The sequence below is a fragment of the Leptonychotes weddellii genome, chromosome 6, assembly GCF_054177405.1.
Source record: "Leptonychotes weddellii isolate Sample4059 chromosome 6, ASM5417740v2, whole genome shotgun sequence".
Lineage (NCBI taxonomy): Eukaryota > Metazoa > Chordata > Mammalia > Carnivora > Phocidae > Leptonychotes > Leptonychotes weddellii.
In genome coordinates this window covers 46,611,479-46,632,769 of record NC_138374.1, presented here as the reverse complement: position 1 = coordinate 46,632,769, position 21,291 = coordinate 46,611,479, and the positions used below count along the sequence as shown (strand labels likewise).

General features: G+C 47.9%; 3 protein-coding genes across 7 annotated transcripts in view; 2 read left to right on the top strand and 1 right to left on the bottom strand.

Moving 5' to 3' along the window:
• The window catches only part of KAT6B (lysine acetyltransferase 6B), a 180,202-nt gene extending 175,616 nt beyond the window's left edge, over positions 1 to 4,586 (top strand). For all 5 annotated transcript variants that reach the window (XM_081824053.1, XM_081824052.1, XM_081824056.1 and 2 more), the window contains exon 18: positions 417 to 4,586. In XM_081824053.1, the coding sequence (XP_081680179.1) occupies positions 417 to 2,983 (2,567 nt within the window). In that variant the 3' untranslated portion in view covers positions 2,984 to 4,586. The remainder of the gene's footprint in view (positions 1 to 416) is intronic.
• The window catches only part of VDAC2 (voltage dependent anion channel 2), a 328,221-nt gene that overhangs the window by 174,324 nt on the left and 132,606 nt on the right, over positions 1 to 21,291 (top strand). The gene's annotated exons all lie outside the window — the stretch shown is intronic.
• The window catches only part of DUSP29 (dual specificity phosphatase 29), a 35,770-nt gene continuing 23,774 nt past the window's right edge, over positions 9,296 to 21,291 (bottom strand). The window contains exons 3-4 of the mRNA XM_031028303.2: positions 18,406 to 18,626; positions 9,296 to 9,895 (exon numbers count right to left, since the gene is read on the bottom strand). Of these exons, the coding sequence (XP_030884163.2) occupies positions 9,651 to 9,895; positions 18,406 to 18,626 (466 nt within the window). The 3' untranslated portion in view covers positions 9,296 to 9,650. The remainder of the gene's footprint in view (positions 9,896 to 18,405; positions 18,627 to 21,291) is intronic.

The window sequence follows — 21,291 nt, the reverse complement described above, 5'->3', positions numbered from 1 at the left end:
CCCTTTCCCCTGTAGTTTTCTAATTTGGACATGTTCGACTTTTTTTTTTTTTTTTTTTTTACATTGTGGAATTCTGGGCTTTTACATCAGAGAATGTCTTATTTGTTAAACTCAAAGCAGTTTATTATAGCTGTCTGCATCCATGTGCTTTCTATAAAAAGCACAACTTTCTGTTGGAAGGGGAGGAGGAGGGAGGGAGGGACTATTTGAAACACATTATTTTCCCAAACCTAGGTTATTTACTTGGTTTATAGCACAGTATGATTCTGTATTAGTTTTGATTGTGTCTTTATCATCAACTCTTGAAATCAAAAGCAGTGTATACTAATTAATTTAGAAGAATGAATTCAAGTTGTTCAAGGTGATGCTTTCTAAGACTTTGTTTTTCTTCCTCCCATTTCTGTCTCCTCGCTAAGACAATATGGATGATGATACAGATAACTTGAAAGACGGCAGTAGAGACAATCCTGAACCTCTAAAGTGCAAACAAGTATGGCCAAAAGGAACAAAACGTGGTCTATCTAAGTGGAGGCCAAACAAAGAGAGGAAGACTGGATTTAAACTGAACTTGTACACCCCACCAGAGACACCCATGGAACCTGATGACCAGATAACAGTAGAAGAACAGAAGGAGACTCCGGAAGACAAAACCAGCCCCACTCCCACCAGGATTGAGGAAGAGGTCAAGGAAACCGTGGAGCCCCTGCTGCCTCGGGACGAAAACAGAAGGGACGAAACATGTGCACCTATAAGTCCAAATAAATCGCCGGGTGAAAAACCAGAAGATGATCTAATCAAACCTGAGGAGGAGGAAGAAGAGGAGGAAGAAGACGACGAAGAGGAGGAGGAGGAAGAAGAGGAGGAGGAGGAAGAGGAGGAGGAAGAAGAAGAAAATGTAGAAAAAGACCCAGGTGGTGCTAAAAGTCAGGAAAAAGAAGAACCAGAAGTCTGCATGGACAAAGAAGACCCTGTTCCCTTGGATGATCATGAAGAGGAGGAGGAAGAGGATGAAGAGCCATCTCACAACGAGGGTCACGATGCAGATGATGAAGATGACAGTCACATGGAGTGTACAGAAGCAGAGAAGGAAGAACGCCCAAGAGAAGCCTTCAAAGAAGTACTAGAAAACCAGGAGGCTTTTTTAGACCTTAGTGTCCGGCCTAGTCATTCGAACTCAGAGGTCTTAATGGACTGTGGCGTTGACCTTGCAGCTGCTTGTAACAGCGAACCTAAGGAGCTTGCTGGAGACACTGAAGCTGCACCTGAATCTGATGAGGAATCCCCAGGAGAAGAGGCCCAGAAGCAGGACCAAAAGAACAGTGAAGAAGTGGATGCTGAGTTCAAAGACAGAAATACTGCAACCATGGAAATTGACTCCGAGACCGTTCAGGCAGTTCAGTCCTTGACCCAGGAGAACAGTGAACAGGACGATACTTTTCAGGATTGTGCCGAGACTCAAGAGGCCTGTAGAAGCCTACAGAACTACACCCATGCAGACCAAAGTCCACAGATCGCCACCGCCCTGGACGATTGCCAGCAGTCAGACCACAGTAGCCCCGTTTCCTCCGTCCATTCCCATCCTGGCCAGTCAGTACGTTCTGTCAACAGCCCAAGCGTCCCTGCCCTGGAAAACAGCTATGCCCAAATCAGCCCGGATCAAAGTGCCATCTCGGTGCCGTCTTTGCAGAACATGGAGACCAGTCCAATGATGGATGTCCCGTCAGTGTCTGACCACTCACAGCAAGTCGTGGACAGCGGATTTAGTGACCTGGGCAGTATTGAGAGCACAACCGAGAACTACGAAAACCCAAGTAGCTATGATTCTACTATGGGCGGCAGCATTTGCGGAAACGGCTCTTCGCAGAACAGCTGCTCCTATAGCAGCCTCACCTCTAGCAGTCTGACACAGAGCAGCTGTGCCGTCACCCAGCAGATGTCCAACATCAGTGGCAGCTGCAGCCTGCTGCAGCAGACCAGCATCAGCTCACCCCCGACCTGCGGTGTCAAGTCTCCTCAAGGCTGTGTCGTGGAGCGGCCTCCGAGCAGTGGCCAGCAGCTGGCTCAGTGCAGCATGGCTGCCAACTTCAGCCCGCCGATGCAGCTGGCCGAGCTCCCCGACACTGGCAACGCCAACCTTGGCTTATATGAACGAATGGGGCAAAGTGATTTTGGGGCTGGGCATTACCCGCAGCCATCAGCCACCTTCAGCCTTGCCAAACTACAGCAGTTAACTAATACACTTATTGATCATTCATTGCCTTACAGCCATTCCGCTGCTGTAACTTCCTATGCAAACAGTGCCTCTCTGTCCACACCATTAAGTAACACAGGGCTTGTTCAGCTTTCTCAGTCTCCGCACTCCGTCCCTGGGGGACCCCAAGCACAAGCTACCATGACCCCACCCCCCAACCTGACTCCTCCTCCGATGAATCTGCCACCGCCTCTTCTGCAACGGAACATGGCTGCATCAAATATTGGCATCTCCCACAGCCAAAGACTGCAAACCCAGATCGCCAGCAAGGGCCACGTCTCCATGAGAACCAAATCGGCATCTCTGTCACCAGCCGCTGCCACCCATCAGTCGCAAATCTATGGGCGCTCCCAGACTGTAGCCATGCAGGGTCCCGCACGGACTTTAACGATGCAGAGGGGCATGAACATGAGTGTGAACCTGATGCCAGCCCCAGCCTACAATGTCAACTCCGTGAACATGAACATGAATACTCTCAATGCCATGAATGGGTACAGCATGTCCCAGCCGATGATGAACAGTGGCTATCACAGCAATCATGGCTACATGAATCAAACACCCCAATACCCTATGCAGATGCAGATGGGCATGATGGGAACCCAGCCATATGCCCAGCAGCCGATGCAGACCCCGCCCCACGGTAACATGATGTACACGGCCCCCGGACATCACGGCTACATGAACACGGGCATGTCCAAACAGTCTCTCAACGGGTCCTACATGAGAAGGTAGGCAACAGGGGCAAGTCACGAGATCCCCTCCCCCCCCGGGCATCACTATTGGATTGAATCTGCACAAATACCTTCGAAGAGTACGATTTCAAAACCAGCAATTGGTGTGAATGCAAAAACATTTGTTGGCACCATTTATTTAAAAAAAAAAAAAAAAAAAAGCTGTATGCAGCAGAAAGCCTTATACAAGTTGTTTTTCTTTTTTTCCTTTTTCTTTTTTGGTATCTTTGTTTCTGTTACTTTTATATGAAGTTCTCTGCAAAGGAAGGCCTCTCTGGACTACAATTTGAAGGCAGCCACTTGTTGTGCCTGCTTCCATTAAATGATGTGGATATCAAGCCCCGCCCCCACCAAATTATCTGTTTTAATGCGGAACCTAGAACTTTTTTTTCCCCCCTGTCCACTCCATGTAAATGCCTTTAGCATTTCAGTTAGTGTATATTTTGTTTAAGGTGACACTCCAGCATGCCGCTAATGTCTTTGTTAGTGACAGTGCATTTTGTCGTACTGTACAAGTGTTGTGCTAACGGTAAGCCATTTCTTAAGTTTTTTGCCTTGATTAGGGTGCCCTGATTTGAGGGTTTAAAAAAAAAAACTATATTTTTGTTAATTATAAAACTGTAAAGAGCTATAAAAGCTATTCCCATTTGGTTAGTCAAAAAGGGTTTTATTGCTAAATGTTTGGTGTAAAGTTGAGACCCTTTTCCATTTTGGTGACAGATTTCTTTGGGGAAAAAAGGCAGCTTTCTGTTTTATAAATGCAGACTTCTGTTTATTGAATGAAGCATATCTCAGTGTTTATCTGTCAGGTTTTGAAACATTTCATATATGTCCAAATACTTGGCAGGATTTAAAAAAAATAGTGAATTTGGTGTAAAGTTGCTATTTTATGGAAATGCCTCTAACTTTACATTTTCATTCCATCTGTAGATTTTTCTATCTTTATAAAATATTGGAGTTATTTTTTAAGGAAAAATAGAGAAGTAGCTTGTGAATAGCTCAAACTAAGCTTACAAACCGCATGTAAAAAAGCAAAAAAGTTATTTGTGTCTGTTTATATTGCTTCCTTTTTTGTAGCCTTTGTACCTGTACAGGGTGACTGTAAGGGCCAAGCAGGAGAGGCGTAATCCTTGTATAAAATAGGAGCCAGCGACACTCTTGTATTTATCTGTTCTCTTTTTAGTCAGTCACTTCAAAAAAAAGAAAAAAAAACAAACAAAAAAAAAGCTGTACATTTTAACATAAAATAAATTATGATGAGCCATTTTTAGCCTCTTGTGTCCTGTCATATTATGATTGATAGAGAATGACCAATTGAACTGTATCATGTGTCACATCTCAGAACACATACACATTTTGGGAAAATAAATTATTTAGTGTAAATTGGAGTTATGAGATTTTCTGATTTGTTTTGACTTTGGGGGAGGGGGTTGGCAATAAATAAGAGTAATATCTAATAAAACCATCACATATACCAAATACCTATTTAATAAATTAATTTATAATGGATTTTAATGCTTTTCATGAAAGTTTATTTTATGCTGGTGCATACCTTCTGTATGCCAATCATTGTCTTTAAAATAAAGTGAATTTGTTTTTTTCTTTTTGACTTTGATCTTCATTTGCAAAGGTATCCTGCCCAAATATCCATTTGCCTCATTAGTGCAGTGTGCATAAACACCCCTCAGGGTCTTAGCACAGGGGTAGCAAACTTCATTTTTATAAAAGTTAATACCCAAAAAGCACCCAATTTGGGATTGTATATTGGAAAAATCATTTTCTCAAAAAAAAAAAAAGTGTGAAAGTTTTGCTCTGTTGTGAATGAGTGATTGTTTTCTTTAGACAAAAAAAAAGTCATTGTTTATAAACATTATTTTATGGCATTCAAAGTTCTGTCTGTTCAGACATTTTATTATTCAAGCTACAAGCATAAAAATAAATGCTTGACTTGGCACCCACGTGAAACCGGCCCGCTAAGCTCTCAACGTGTCTAAATGTGGGTGCTTACAACTCCCCCGCCACTTCCTTCAGACCTCTCTGAGGGAAAGCGTTGCTTTTCCATCAGTGGTTCAACACAAATGTTTTGTAGATCATGGACACAAAGTTCAAGTAAAAGAATAAAACAGAGAAGGCAGGCTAGTGCATACACCCCGGAATCGCAGGCCCCTGCAGAGGGAGGATGCCTGCTGGTGTTTTGCCTTGTGCTCTCACCCTTCCTATGTTTCTGTCACAGTTACAAAGCCTTCTGGGTTTAGTGGCAAGACCTTGTCTTTTGGTCCTTTCCTTCTTCAGATGCAGTCAGTGGGGGGATATCTCTAGTGGCTGAGGGAGCGCTTACAAGAAGAGGCTTCTGCAAGGGCTGTTGTCACAAAGGGAAGAAAACTTCCAGGTGCTGTGCTGGCCCGAAAGCAAACTAATCCACCTCCAGAGCAGGAGGTGATGGCGTGCCGCTCCTGTGAATCAACTGCTGCCTAGAATCTTAGCAGCCTAGTGTGTGCACCCGTCAGCAAGAGGCTGCCTGAGCCCGGGAACTGGAGTGGGGGCCTGCTAACAAGCTGATCTGGAAGCTTCCACAGGCCCCAACTTGAAACCTTCACATAATATAGTCTCTTTCCTCTTGTGTTGAGGTTCTTTGGGGACTGAGATTCCCCTGTGTTTTCCCTTTCGCAGTGGCTTGCTAATCACCTACGGTTTGTGGTGAAACTGGGGTTCTGTCACCCCCACACAAAAAGTCATTGTTTACATTTTATGGCATTCAGAGAAAGTTCTGACTGTTGAAACATTTTCCTATGCAAGCTACAAGCCTAGAAATAAATGCTTGACTCCGCACCCAGGCCTGCCTCACAGTACCTCCCCGGAGCGCATGGGCAAGTTCTGGTCACTGCCCCAGACCTGCCAGACCAGCGTCTAAGAACAGTACTAGGATCTCCGTGTCACAGGCTCCCAAGCAACTGCAGCATAGCCAGGTACGGGACCCCCTCTGCCAGCCCGATCTCCAACATTCGTGGGGAGGAGAGAAACTGCTCATCTGAGGTGGCCTCAGAACACCCTGCACGCGCCTCCCCACTTACCCACTCTCACTACAGGAAGCCGCTCAGGCCTAAATGTGCTGCCAAGAAAACAGGAACCTGGATTCGTCGGGACTGACATGGAGTCACCATTAGGTTGAGATTCATTAACAAGCCACGTTTTTTGTTTTTGTTTTTGTTTTTATTTATTTATTTGAGACAGAATGAGAGAGAGAGAGAGCACATGAGAGGGGGGAGGGTCAGAGGCAGAAGCAGGCTCCCTGCCGAGCAGGGAACCCGATGCGGGACTCGATCCCGGGACTCCAGGATCATGACCTGAGCCGAAGGCAGTCGCTTAACCAACTGAGCCACCCAGGCGCCCAAGCCACGTTTTTTAAGCCCAGTAATGTGTTCTTTCATTTACCTTGTAAGAGTCTCCAGTGGTCGTCCGCTGTCGACCGTTAACTTTGAATAGCTCAAGCGGTGCCCACCCGGGTGTGAAGGCATTGGCCTTCCTTGCCGACATTCTGTTTTAGAAATACTCAATATTGTTACCGAACTTCCACAAACAGCCCTTCCACGGGGTGCACACGCCCACCCTGTGCAGGAGATGGGGTGGTTGTCCCCAGCGTGCAGGTGGGGAGACTGGGCTCCAAGAAGCCAACGTGATTGCCCAAACTCACTCAGCTCAACTTTGTGAGCTGAAACAAACCCAGTTTAAATGGCAGCTCTTCCACAAGAGTTGACTTTGTGAAAAGGCCGTAAGTTGTCATCTCTGATTAAAGGCTTAGCCAACAAGTCCATGATGCTATAGGAACCGGTTAGTGCTATACAAATATAGTTTACTTTGTTGACAAGCAAGCATTGTCTCCAGCGGTCTACAGTCAAAACTCAAGAGTACCTTCCATTTCTTTGTGCCCAGGCGTCCGTAATCCCACGCTCCTGGTTTTCCTTCTCCCTTCTCTGTCCCCGTTCCTGGATCTCCCTCTGCCACCCAGGCCCAGCTCTAAACATGGATGTTGAAGTGCTCAGGCCTGCGGCTTCCTCTCTTTTCTCATCTCACCTTGTACTACGATGAGCTCAAACACCACCTCTATACAGATAACACCAGAATTACATCTCCAGTTGTGAACGTTCCTCTAAGCTCCCTCTAGATTCAAGACCAAATGACATCGAAAGACACCTTTGTAGGTCTTACAGACGTGATGCAACTGGTGATCTCCAGCCCCCTCCCATTCCTGCCCTAGTCAACCCCATCTCCGTATTCAGGCAAGAAACCGAATCAGTATCTTTCATTTTTCTCTCGCCTCTCAGCAGGTTCTGTTGATTCTCTGGGATAATTCCAAACGAATCTTGAGGACTAGGCCCCTGGCGCTGTCTCAGTCAGGCCACCTTCCTCTTCCTATCCACAGTTCTAACAGCCTCCTGACTGGTCTTCTTGCCTCCTTTCTTAACTCCGAGCAAACCATTCTCCATCCTTCGGCGGGAGTGATTGCCTTAAAACATAGATCATACCATTCCCCTGCTTGTTACCATTCAGTGGGTTTTTTTCTGCACTTGAAATAAAATCTGGTTTCTTTAATCCTCTCCTTCCCCTGCCCTTCTCACCCACGAACTCCAGCTTCACTGAGGGGCAGTTCCTCAAAAACACACCTCTTTGTCACCCTGGGGCCTTCACCTGCTGTTCCGTTCCTCAGCCTCAAATGATCCCTCCGCCTTTGGAAGGTGTGATCCTTCAAGTCTCAGCTCACCCCATCTCCTCAGAGAGGTCTTTGCCCCGTCCCCAACTGTTCTTCGCTTTGGTACCTGATCACTACATGCTGTTTGTTTTTACTTTTGACTTCCTAACCCAGTTTTGGGCATGTGGTAGGTTCTCAATGAAGACTTGTTGACCAAATAATTTACCCCTGAAGACTTGAAATGCTTTTGCAAAAATTTCTGTTAACTACTTTCTCCTACCTCTGGCGCCCGGGAGCCATCTTGAAGAGACCAGTACTCCAGTCTTAAAGTTCTCTGCTTCTGCTGTCCTCAGTAGGACCCATAGCCCCACAAAGAGGTGGGAGCATGTAGGAAGGTGTGGAGAAGCTCAAGGGAACACCAGCATTACATCCTTCCTACATAATGGATTCACTAAATGTAAGTATTTTCATCATGTATTAAATACAATATTTCATTAAGACGGAAATACTAATTTCTCTCTGGACTAGGAATAGATGAGACATAGGAGATAAATGAGTTTTGGGTGGGTTATTGGGATCCTGTGACAGGAAAGCCGAGGTAGGCACCTCTGTGACCCTAGAGCCCCTTTTGGTCTGTACCTCTTTCCTAAGAGCCTGTGACCGGCTCCCCTCACACTGAAATCTGAGTCATTATGAGGAACTGACCTTGGTCCTTTCTGGTCCTTGACCTCTGGCATCTCCATCGGCATCTCTCTGTGGGTTTTGTCTAGTTTAGGGTTCCTGGTTCCAGAAACCATCTACCTGCTTGGTGCCTCCTGCTGTTTTCTCCTCAAGAATGAAAATCAGACACTCCTGGTGCCTGGCTTAGCTCTCAGGGGCGGGGAAATTCCACACCTGAGCTCACCTGACTGCCTTGTTCTCCCGTTAAACAGCAAACACGTTTGCAAATACTTTCTGGTGTGACTGAAAACAAGCTTGTGTTGCTTTGACTAGAATCAAAATGAAAGGAGCTTCTCCAAGTAGTATACTCCTTCTTTTTTCCAAAATTGTAAAGTCACACTCTTGTCCACAATTCACGGAACTTTTCTGGGTAGTGGCAGCTCTGGCTAAGATTCTGAAGAGCCCTGGCTCCTGAGGAAGGGGGAAGAACACAAGGCAGGGGCCTCTGAACAGGGACTCAGGACACCGACCCCAGCTCTAACAAATGAGCTGCTCTCTGCACTTCGCAAAGAGCAGCATCTACGGGGCAGGGGGCTGACCCAAGCCTGGGCATTCCATGGAAAAGAGGATGCAGGAGGTGGTGAGGAAGTATGGATGCCCCAGAGAGGGGACCCGCTAATAAGCTGTGCAAACTCTCCCGTAACACAACTCTCCGGGGCGCTTTCCTGCGCTTAAAAAAAATTTTTAAATTATTTTTTAAGAATATGACTTTCAGGGACTCCTGGGTGGCTCAGTCGGTGAAGTGTCTGCCTTTGGCTCAGGTCATGATCTCTGGGTCCTGGGATTGAGTCCCGCATCGGGCTCCTTGCTCAGCGGGGAGTCTGCTTCTCCCTCTGCCCCTCACCCTGCTTGTGCTCTCTCTGACAAATAAATAAAATCTTAAAAAAAAAAAAAAAAGAATATGACTTTCAGACAAAGCCAAAACATTTAATCACAGCACGATGCCTACACATTTTCCAGTCCTTTTCTGCTTCCATCTTACCAGATAAAAAAAAAAAAAAAATACAGGTGCCTTGGTGCAGAACTGTGTGCTCATCTGTAAGCAATGCTGCTTGAGAAGGCTGTCTGCCTCCTTCCGCTGTGAAGCCAAGTGCTCATCCAGGAGACAGCTTTGAATCCTCCCTGTTCGTCAGCACACACCTGGCAAGTTTAAGACGGGACGGAAATCAAGCTTTGGGTTCACTGTCCCAAATCCCAGGGCAGGGTGATTTCGGCCTTCCCTCTCCATTCCTGAGTGTCTCTGCGTGCCCTGTGAGGGGCCCTACGGTTCCTTCTCACCAGCCTTCTCACTGTTGTCACTGCGCTGGGCCTGTCGCCTCTGCTCCACCAGCTGCTTGTCCAGTTCCCGGAGCTGCTTCAGAAAGCCCCGGTTGGGCAGGACACAGCGGTTCTTGGCCACTTGTCGAATGGCGTCCACCACGGTCATGTTCTTGTGAATCATCAGGTAGGCCAGGACCAGGGTTGCCGACCGGCTGCGGCCCATGACACAGTGAACCAGGATCTTGCCTGAAATGCAGTGGGGAGAAGAGGCACCAAACTGTACTAGTCATCATGGCATTCTTCGCCACCACGCACTCTCCGGCGCGAAGAAATGCTAATTTCCCTTAAGACTATCCTTGATGAAGCAGTAAAAATGAATTTTATCAAATTTCAGCCTTTGGTTACACTTCTACTTAATATTCTGTGTGATGAAATGGTACGAACACATAAAGCACTTAGACTGAGTACCAAAGTGAGATGGTTATCTCCTCGGGAGATTGAGTTGCAAGCTGAATTAGCCACTGTTCATGAAACATTGTTTTTACTTAAAAGAACAAATGACAGAAAAACCAGGATAATTCACACTTGGGTATTTGGCAGACCCTGTCTCAGAAGTGAACAAAGTAAGCCTCTCATTTCAAAGAAAACAACCAATGGTATTTGTTGCCAGGGATAAAATGCAAGCTTTTGAGCAAAAATATTAGAATTTTTGAAAACTTGTATCTATTACTGTGAGGTTGACCGTTTCCCAGTACTTTTAGGTTTTTCTGTTAAGGTTGGTGGTGATATTAACAATTGTTGGGGTTAATGTAGAGCATGAAATCAGCCATAATACCCGGCTTGCTAAAATGTAACATGGAGGCCACTGAGGGCAGGGAGGGTTTCGGAGAAGGGCGTAGGCCTTTGGAATGCCGGGGCCCGGTGACCCACTCTGCCGGAGGAATGCCGTGGGGAGTTGCCTTCCCCGAATCTCTCTTAGCCCAAACAGCCGCCCTGTGATCTAAGAGATGTGTGCATTGTCCCTTAGGCTATGTTTAGTAGCACACGCAGATTAGCATATCTTATCTTTCCCGTAAATCCTCCCAGTTTCAGTGAGACTCCTTGTCACACATCACGTGCTTGAGAAACATAAGGATTTGTGATTCTCCTGAAGGACCAATAAAAGCGGGAGCAAAGAAGAGCAAAGGGTTTTCGTCTCTGAGTGTTGACCCCCTTGCCTTCTCCTCTCTGTCACGGCAAAGTTTGGAATCATCTTTCATCCGTCGGTACAGGGATTGCTGGCCATTCCCGGCAAACAATGCGTTCTTTCAATAATGTACCATGAAAAGGGTCAACAATTGGAAGATCAACATAACTTAGGGAACCGATATTTTCCAAATGACCAAAGTGGGATATCACGAAATCATGCATGGGTAAAAAAATCCATTCAAAGTGCAAGACAGACCAATGGATTTCCATATAACAGAATATCTGTGAAGTTTATGGATATGGTTTCAGATGCCACATCACAGCTAGCCTTTATAAAAAGATTACTTGTCAAGTTCTAGTGTACTATTAAAGAAGAATATCCACAATTATCTGAAAAGGCTATTAAAATATCTCTCCCTAAAAAAATAAAAATAACCCTCCTTTCTCCAACTACATATCTGAATGAGGCTGGATTTTCTTCATATACTTCAACCAAAACAACATATCGCAACAGACTGATGCAGAAGATAATATGAGAACCCAACTGAATTCTAATAGGCCTAACATTGAAGAGATTTGCAAAAAATGTAAAATAATGCCACTCTTCTCCCTAGCTTTCTTTTAGAAAATACATTTTTTTCACAAAAGCATGTTATTATTTTAACATGCAAGGGGTTTTTAAATGTTAAACAAATATTTTTAAGGTTTTCAGTTTTTATTCCTAACAGGGTAAATATTGATAAATATAACCTACACAAACAAAAGCTCCTTGAAGACTTCAATACTTTTTTAAGAGTGTCAAAGGGTTCTGAGACTAAGAAGTTTGAGAACCAGAGATCTAGAAGAATCTCCACAAACAAAAAGTCTCCCTTTGGACACTACCATGGCGTCAGCTGGGCCCAGCTGAGAAGCCACAAATGGGAAGCAGCTTGTGCATCCTTCAGGTCTGCTCTAGAGCTCACATGGTACATCCATGTGCTTGATCTCACCTTATCCTTCACAGAACCTTCCAGCTTCATTATCATCATCCCTGTTTTACAGATGGGAAACGGGCTCAGAGTGGTAAAATGACATACCAGAGGTCACCCAAAAAGCAGGTGCCGGAAATAGTTTAAGGCACCTCGTTATCGAGACCCTTCTGTGTGCTGCCCACCGGCCTCTGGGCTCTGCGGACAGAGAAAGTAGTAAGATTAAGCTCTCCGCCTGTCCCCATCACTGCCATCCCAGTGGCTGCCCTCTCCTGTCGTTGTGGGATAGCTCGGCTGGGGCAGTTTGAGCCGTGTGACTTGTGACCCCAGGCATGTCTCTATTCCTCAGTCTCGGGCCTGAAGCTCAGAAGGATGACCAGGAAGACTTAGGGACGTCACTGGGCTTGTGGAACATCAGCAGAATGGGAGAACTGCTTGCTAAAGAACATTTCTGCACGGGTGTGGCCCCCGCGTGTCCTTCTCACCCTCACCCCCTCACCTGTGCCCGGGGACCATGCCCAGGACAATGGTGATGGTCAGCAGCCCAGGCAGCGTGAGGAATCCAAGAGGCCCCGACCACCAGGCCCAGGGTTTCTCTCTCCCCGCCCCCTGCTGGCGAGGCCTGCACACCTTGCCCGGCAGTGAGGACTCCATTTTGGTTTCTCCACACACACATTGCTGCCACAGAGAGGTGCTTCATAAGGAACTGTTCATTTGATCACGATTCGTTTTCATGAATCCCCACAAGCTAACCAGGGGGCCCTCAATCCACCCGCCATGTTGCTGAGCTACAAGAATGTGACTACACCACTTTTTCCTTGTGCACATGGGCTAGAAAGGAAGGCAAGAAGCAGGGCCGGCTTCTTTATTGCTCGGTCGGGTCTGGGGGAGGCCGGCCCTGGCTCTTGCGTGGCATGACTATGCTCCCAGACTGGAACATACCTCTGGCATCCTAATCCTCACAGACTGTTCCAGAGGCTGCCTGGCCTCTTGCCAGCTCTGCTGATAACTTAAAGCGTTTCTTCCTCTCCTGGCAAAAAGGGTAATTCTTTCTGTCATGACTAAATGCTTGAAACAGATGAAAGCTGTAGTTCATTAAGTCTTTTGGGAGCCTGAAGTCTGTTAAGTGGGAGGAGGGGAGGGGAGAAAAAGGGCGAAGGGAGATGGAGGGGGTTGGAGGAGAAAGGGGGAAGGGAGGGAAGGGCGCGCTCGGCTCCAGCAGAAGCTCCTGGAGCTGAATTTTGGTTTTACAAAAGCAGCATTAATGCTGGCAGCCCCGTGAGCTTGGTAGGTCTCCCTCGGGTAAAGGGCCTGTCTCGGCAACCCCAGGGTGCTGCTCCCTCTCTGCTCTGAGGCTCTGCTAAGCACCACCCTTGGGGCCCGGCATCGGGTGGTGAGAAGACTCCCAGGAGGGTTCAGAAGACAAGGGCAAGGAAGGCTGCGTCGGCCCTGCTCCCGGCATGGCCCATGGCGGAGCCGCCGGGAGGCTCTCCGGTAGACACCAGCCAGGGTTAGGGCAGCTGGGTCGGGGCTGGCATTTCCTAGCTCAGTGGCTCTCACTTTGCGCCCCCCCAGCACACAACAGTTCGCGGCTTACATGTCCAGAGCCTCCCCCCACCCCTGAACCTGCCAACTACATAGTCAATCGGCACAACACACGGACGGGGTAGGTACAGTTATCATCCCCATTTTACGGAGGACATGAAGGGCCAAGAAGTGATCCGCCCAATTTGCACAACTGGGAAGTGGCAGGACTGTGATTCCCACCCAGGCTACCTGGTAGCAGATTCGGGGCTCTTCGATGCCATGTGGTATCACAAGTGCGTGTGTATCAGACAAGAGTTCCACAGGGTGACACGAACTTTTACTACAGGCAATAATACATGCTGATATTTTCAATTCTTTTCGAATCCATTCATTTTCTTTTCTTTTTTTTTTTTAAAGATTTTATTTATGTATTTGACAGAGAGAGACACAGCGAGAAAGGGAACACAAGCAGGGGGGAGTGGGAGAGGGAGAAGCAGGCTCCCCGCGGAGCAGGGAGCCCGATGTGGGGCTCGATCCCAGGACCCTGGGATCATGACCTGAGCCGAAGGCAGACGCTTAACGACTGAGCCACCCAGGCGCCCCCCCATTCATTTTCTTAAAAGAAATGCTGGTTGCATCCACTAAATTGATTTTTATGTTGCACGGATAGGTCCCAATCTATGTTTCAACAATGGTGATTTCAATGAAATAATTGCCCTTAGCCTTTACCAAAAGGTGAATTCCCGCAGTCTTATAAAGAAAACCCATATGCAGAATCTCTGCTCCTCCCCAATTGCACATTTTCCCTGGTGACCAAAAGACAGGCCTCTGTCACTCAGATCAGATATACAGGCCAAGCCTGTTACCCACCAACCCCCACCCTCAACTCAATCCCACCCCCACCAGGTATGTACTCTCATAAGCAACCTCCTTCCTTGGTTTTGGAGGGATGCTCTTTGCCTGTCTCTCACTCACCTACCTTCCTCAGCAGCCTGCAAAGGCAGAGCTCATACTTCTCCCAAACAGTTCTGGGTCTGTGGGAAGGCGTCAGAAGAAGGGTGCGTGTTGTGTTTTGAGCGGCTAGGGGGCAGGCCTGTGTGTGCTGCAGTGGGGCAGGGGACCCTTCAAATACCCTGAAAACCTGGTCTGGTTAAAGCTTAGAAGCACCAGAGAGCCAAGCTCTGGCTTGAAAGCGGACTTCATGTCTTTATCCATACCTGCCTTATCCATAATAGATTTTAAGATGGCTTCAAAAGCAGCCTATGGCCCGTTTAAGAAAAAGAAAAAAAGAACAAAAGGAGAGTGGCGATACTAAAATCTGATCTTCAGAGCCTCACAGTATCTGCTCCGGGATTTCTCAAATTAAAACCACACGACTTCACCTCTGAGGATGTCATGCCAGGAGCAGTGAAGGCCGTCCAAATGGGGTTTCCAGGGCAGTGTCTTGTCAGTACTTCTCTCTCCGCTGATGAATGACACGTTCAGTTGTTTCAGATCTTATAACCAGCTGGAGTGCCTCACCTTTCACGATTTTTGGTGACCTCTTATACAGGAAAGTCACCAGATGTTCAAAACAAGGGCAAAGGACTCTTCTGAGAGGCCTGGGTGACAGAAGGCATTCCTGCTGGCCTCTGATTAGCTCTGTGACCCTGGGCACATCACTTGGCTTCTCTGGGCCTCTGTTTCCCCAGCTCTAAGGGCCGGACACTGGACTGGCTTATTTCTGAGATTTTTCAAGCGTGACCACCGTTGTCTAGGGAGTTCTTTCGGAAGGAATGGGTCAGGGTAGGACAGGGGTAGGAGTGGGTCGCACAGGCCACAGGTACAGCTTTACAGCCCCACGAGGAAGGCTTTTCAGCGAGAGTAGACAAGACCGGATGCGAGGGGCGCCTGGGTGGCTCAGTTGGTTAAGCGACTGCCTTCGGCTCAGGTCATGATCCTGGAGTCCCGGGATCGTGTCCCGCCTCGGGCTCCCTGCTCAGCGGGGAGTCTGCTCCTCCCTCTCCCGCTCCCCTCTCTTGTGCTCTCTCTCTCTCTCACTCTCTCTCTCAAATAAATAAATAAAATCTTTTAAAAAAAAAGACTGGATGCGAGGGGCAGCAGTGGGAAAGAGTGCACACTTGGCTGAAACTAGCCAAGGAAGAACAGGAAAGACAAGAGAGGGGAGAGAGAGAGGGGCCTTGCCTTATGGCCAGACTGCCCATCAACATCTCTTACATCAAGAGTGTAATAAGGAACATGTGAGGGAGCCTGGCTCCAGTATGCCGTGGTAGTGGCCCCTAGACGCCCGACGAACGACTAGACACCCACGCTGCCCATGCCTGTGGCAGGGAGGCTGAGCACATCCCCCCGCCCCCAGTGGATGGGGTCCGTGACGATGCCGTCGCTGACTAATGAGCGTTTTACTTCGTTACCCTGACGACTCGGCATCGGTTACAAACACACAGCCCCTGGATTTCTTTTGTTTGGCCTTTGCAGCATTTTAAGAAATTTTCAAGGTGTTGCCAACACTTAAAAACTGGGCAATTTCACATTAAAATCCAGATTGAAGACTTTTCCTGAAAAATCAGATCTACCACATTCGCCCTGATTCTCACAGGTCACGTGTTGGCTGAGACCCAGCAGCAGCGCCCCCTTTGGGGACTATTTGGGGCTCTCCACGTCGCTACGAGCACGCCCGCCCCAGCGCCCACGCGTTCCACGGAGCCAGCGCCATTTGCTTACGTTCCCTGCCGGGTTCTGCAGGGTTCGCATTTCGATTTGAGCCGCAGACTTGAGGATATTCAAGTGCAAAGGCGCTGAGAAGGAACTCCAGTCTCCCACCTGGCCGTGGGGTCATGTCCTGCTCCCCTTACCCGGACAACTGGTCTAGTCCCACAGCCCTGCCCACCGATTCTGTCCCCTGCACATTCTCTGACCTGAGCATATACTTTTCTCTCTTGACCCTTTCTTTTCTTTGCTGGGAGTTTTCGCACCTATGACCTACGGGTCAGGACCCACTCCAGCCTGACATCTCCTCATCAGCGCTCTGTGATCTGCCCAGGCCTACATATGACTTTTGAGCCCCATTCTTTCCTAATTCAGCAGAGCGGGGAAGACTCTAAAATGGTGTTCCAGGAACTGAAAACAAGCTGTCATGTGAGTCTACTGTACTAGTTCAAAGTTGGAATGTCTTTTTTCCTTTTTTTTTTCTTTTGGGATTGGAAACTTTATTATTATGATGCACACATGCTAGCGTGGTTTTGTGTTTCATGGTGCACGACCTCTCTTTATCAAACACATCTGAGAACCCGCTGTGCACCAGGTTCCACGCGAAGTGCTCTATGTGGGTTACTGCTGATCCTCATTAGAACCCTCCAAGGTAAATATTTTCATCACCAGATTGAGAAAGAAGGCTTAGCGAAATCCCATTGTTAGTAAGTTGTAAGGTGTGAAACCCCACCCTGTCTTCTCCAAAGGCTGCCAAACCCCTTCCATTAAGAGAAAGTTTGGAGATACAGTAATGACAAAAGAGTACATTAAACAGAAACCGAAGGATTGGGCTGTGGCAGCTTTTTGTTTTTTCTTGTCAAATATGTTTTCAGTTAACTTCAAATAATCTGAGGCAAATTTTACCTCACGTTGATGAGTCAGAGTCCAGTTGCTTTTTGATACTGCTTAGAAACCCAGAATGTGCATAATGCAAAAGATGATCAATAAATAGTCTCATAAAAGCATGACTTTGAACTAAGGCTTCCCCTAATAGAAGCCCTTCAGCTCTGTGAGGTTTTTTTTCACTGTGACCTTGCTTTCTGAACCAAAATAAAAACAAACTGTTGGTGCCTAGCTGTGGGGCCAGGACCGCTGTGGGATGGCCATCAAGGTCTGGGACTTGGCCTGGGCCCAGCTGCAGACTGCAAGTTCCTGAAGCAGGCCAGTCCACCGGTCACTGAGCCTCGTAATCCCAGCCTCTTGTGGCAAGAAAGGCTTTCAGTAACTGGACACCCTGAATTATGTGATGGCCCTGTAAAGGGTATGAAACGTGGGCCTAAAGTCAGAGCACAGATTAGGGAGTAGAAGTCCCTCTGGCCTCTATGAAATGTCCCTGAAACACCCCCTTGCAGCAATAACTGCGTATTGTTTTACCCCAATGCAGACCTAAGCCAGGCCCTTCTCTCCAAAAGACCCTTGTAGCCTTTACCTGGATTAGACCAGCTAAAACTACATTTTGAGTGCAAGGACTAGCACTGCGATTTTAAAAATGGGTAATTAGGGGTGCCTCCGTGGCTCAGTCGTTAAGTGTCTGCCTTTGGCTCAGGTCATGATCCCAGGGTCCTGGGATCGAGCCCTGCATCGGGCTCTCTGCTCTGCGGGAAGCCTGCTTCTCCCTCTCCCACTCCCCCTGCTTGTGTTCCCTCTCTTGCTGTGTCTCTGTCAAATAAATAAATAAAATCTTTAAAAAAAATAAAATAAAAATGGAAAATTAACCTTGGGAAACTTGGACATCATGGGTGCAAAACTCAGATTCTCAAATACAGGTCACCATTTAGAAGGTTAGGTTGTCAGCTTTCTATAAGAGGCCTCACTAGACTGTGTGTTGGGGGAGGAGGAGGGATAGGGGGAGCTGCGGGCTCAGTTGGTTGGCAGGAGGTTTTGAAGTCTCTCCAAGTCAGCTCCCCAAAGGTTTTCTGGCATTGAAGCCCCTAGCTATTAGGTTTGGGCCCAGGCACATTTGGCGTCTGGGCTGTAGTCCCAGCTTTGAGGGCATCCAGACGTCCCTGCTGTTCCAAGGATCGCTGCTGAGCCTTAGGGAATTGGGATTCAGGCCGAAGGCCTTTCCTCCGAACCCTCCCGATCCCGATTCCCCACAGCGGCAATCAAGGCCCAAACCCCACCAGCAGCACGCTCAGTGTGGCTCCCAGCCTCCTGGGCCTCAGTCCCAACTCAATCACTCACAACCCCTGCAGAACCCGCTTTGAGAGTGCGCAGATCCCGCCTCCAGCCAAGATGAGGGGCGGGCCTTCGTGGGGCGCGGGGGCGGGGCCGCAGGCGGGTTTGTTGGGGTTGAACTACCAAGGGTGGCGGGTCTCTTACTGTGGTCCTGGCTGAGCGCCGCGTCGATGAAAGCGGCTGCTGGGTAGAAGAAGACGCTGAGGTCGAAGGTGGGCAGGTCGTCGGCCTCAACGCCGTGGTATTCGATGGCCATGTCGCGGTAGTAGTCGGGCCCCGTGTCCACGTTCCAGCGGCCGTGAGCCGCATTCAGCACGTGCGTGAAGCCCGCCTTCTGCAGCCCGTAGCGGTCCAGCGCCGTCGCCCTGGGCACAAGGGGAGAGGCTGGTTGGCTGCGTGGTGCCTTGGCCTGGGTGTGGGGGATACGCTGGGCTGCCCATGGGTTTCTGCCATCAATTCCAAAGTAAGGCCTAGTCACTGAAACGAAGGACTTCCCTCGTCCAAAGCCCTGCTCTAACTGACCCCTTGGCTGCATGTTCCTGGTTCTGCCGCTTCGAGAAGGGAGAGAATAAAGGGTGGGGTAGGTGAGCTAGTCATTGGTCCGTTCACTCTTTCATCATTCACCAAATACAGAAGAGTTGGTGCTACCCCAATGCTTATAGCAGCAAAGTCCACAATAGCCAAACTATGGGAAAAGCCTAGATGTTCATCAACAGATGAATGGATAAAGAAGATGTGGTATATATATATATATATATATATATATACACACACACACACACACACAATGGAATATTATGTAGTCATAAAAAAATGAATCCTTGCCATTTGCAACGATGTGGATGGAACTAGAGGGTATTTTTTTTTTTAAAGATTTTTATTTATTTATTTGACAGAGAAAGACAGCAAGAGAGGGAACACAAGCAGGGAGAGTGGGAGAGGGAGAAGCCGGCTTCCCGCTGAGCAGGTAGGGAAGACATGGGGCTCCATCCCTGGGATCATGACATGAGCCGAAGGCAGATGCTTAACGACTGAGCCACCCAGGTGCCCAGAACTAGAGGGTATTATGCTAAGCGAAATAAGTCAATCAGAGAAAGACAATTATCATATGATCTCACTGATATGTGGAATTTGAGAAACAAGGCAGAGGATCATAGGGGAAGGGAGGGAAAAATGAAACAAGACAAAACCAGAGGGGGAGACAAACCATAAGAGACTCTTAATCTCAGGAAACAAACTGAGGGTTGCTGGAGAGGAGGGGGGTGGGGGGATGGGGTGGCTGGGTGATGGACATTGGGGAGGGTATGTGCTATGGTGAGCACTGTAAATTGTGTAAGACTGATGAAGCACAGACCCGTATCCCTGAAACAAATAATACATTATATGTTAATTTAAAAAAAAAGAAGACTTGGTACTAGACACTATGCACTGTCACCTGCTAAATCCCTTAAAAGGCCACCAGAATAACCTATTCATCTCAGCTTTACAGCAGGCCTCTCCTCTGAACCTTCCAGATGTTATAGGGTTTGGTGGGTTGGGACTCGAATGAATGATTTAAGATGCTGTTTCCATGCAAGGAATTGATTGGGATTGGGCAAAATTCTTGACATTGATGTCCACAGGGGTTGTGAACACAGTATAGAACTCTTGCTTTGATAGGTGAATCATTGCCTAGTTGGGTAAAGCATTTTTCTGAGGACAGGTATTTGAGCTGTCTATTGTTTGAGTTGATTTCAGGAAGTTCCTGGAGCCAACTGTGATTTTTCTGATTTATAGCCTTATCTTTCTAGGCAAGAATTTCCAGGAACAAAGAATAAAGTCATTTGAAGTAGGTGGCCTTGGAATATAGGGCAGAGGTAGGCTGTCAGAAGCAGCAGGAGTTATTTATATCTAGAGGGGCCAGGGAAGACCTTCAGGGGAGAGAGCCCTTTGAGTTTGCCTTACTACAAATGTCAGCACTTGGTGATGGAGGGGAAGAAGGAGGCAAGGGCAAGGAAGTAGCACAGCCCAAGGGGTGGAGGCTGGAGATAATGAAGGCCTTTCAGGAAATGTTTATTATTTCCTGTAATCAATCATTTATCACAAATAATGATTTAGAATCTCTTGTGTGCCAGGCACTGTCCTGGGTGCTGATGATGCAGCAGTGAACAGGTTAGTCAAGGTCCCGCGGGAAGCATAGATTCTCATGGGGAGAGCAAATAAACAACACACGAATAAACAAGATAATTTCAGACAGCGGTATGAGCTGCGCCAAATGGCTGTGGTCCTGCTTTAGGTAAGGTGTTGGGGGAAGGCCTTGCTGGGAGGTAGTATTTGAGCTAAGACTGGGGGGTGAGGAGCTAGGCAGGGGCAGAGCAGGAGGAAAAACGTCTCATCCAGGCTGAGGATACAGCAAGCGCTAAGAAGAGAATGCAAACACATGTGGTTCTAGTAGCAAGGAGGACAGTAGTACAAGAGCAGATGGGAGAGGTAGGCAGGGCCGGGTCAAGGTGGACCCTGTAGGCCATCGGGAAGAGCTTGCATTTTACTGTCAGTGTGGTGGAACGCCCCCTGCTACGGAGGGTTTTAAGGAAGGGGTGAGCATTGTTTACTTTTTAAACAATCAGTCTGGAGATGTGTGGACATGGACTGGAGAGGGGAAAAAAATGGAAGCAGGGAGCTCTGTTGGAGGCTGTTGGAGTTGTACAGCCAAGAGAGGAAGGTGGACGGAGGAGGTGGACGGAGGAGGTGGGGTCACAGCAGGACTTGCTGATGGACTGGGGAGGGGGCAGGGAGGAGTAAGCTGGTTTGGCCAGAGCATAGGATGTGAGAGGAGAGGAGAGAAAGGTCTGGAAAGGGAGTGTGGGGTTGGATCGTGGAAGTGCTTGGATCTGTATCTGGGGGGGCTCAAGGACAACTTTTTTTTTTTATTCTTATGTTAATCCCCATACATTACATCATTAGTTTTAGATGTAGTGTTCCACGATTCATTGTTTGTGCATAACACCCAGTGCTCCATGCAGAATGTGCCCTCCTCAATACCCACCACCA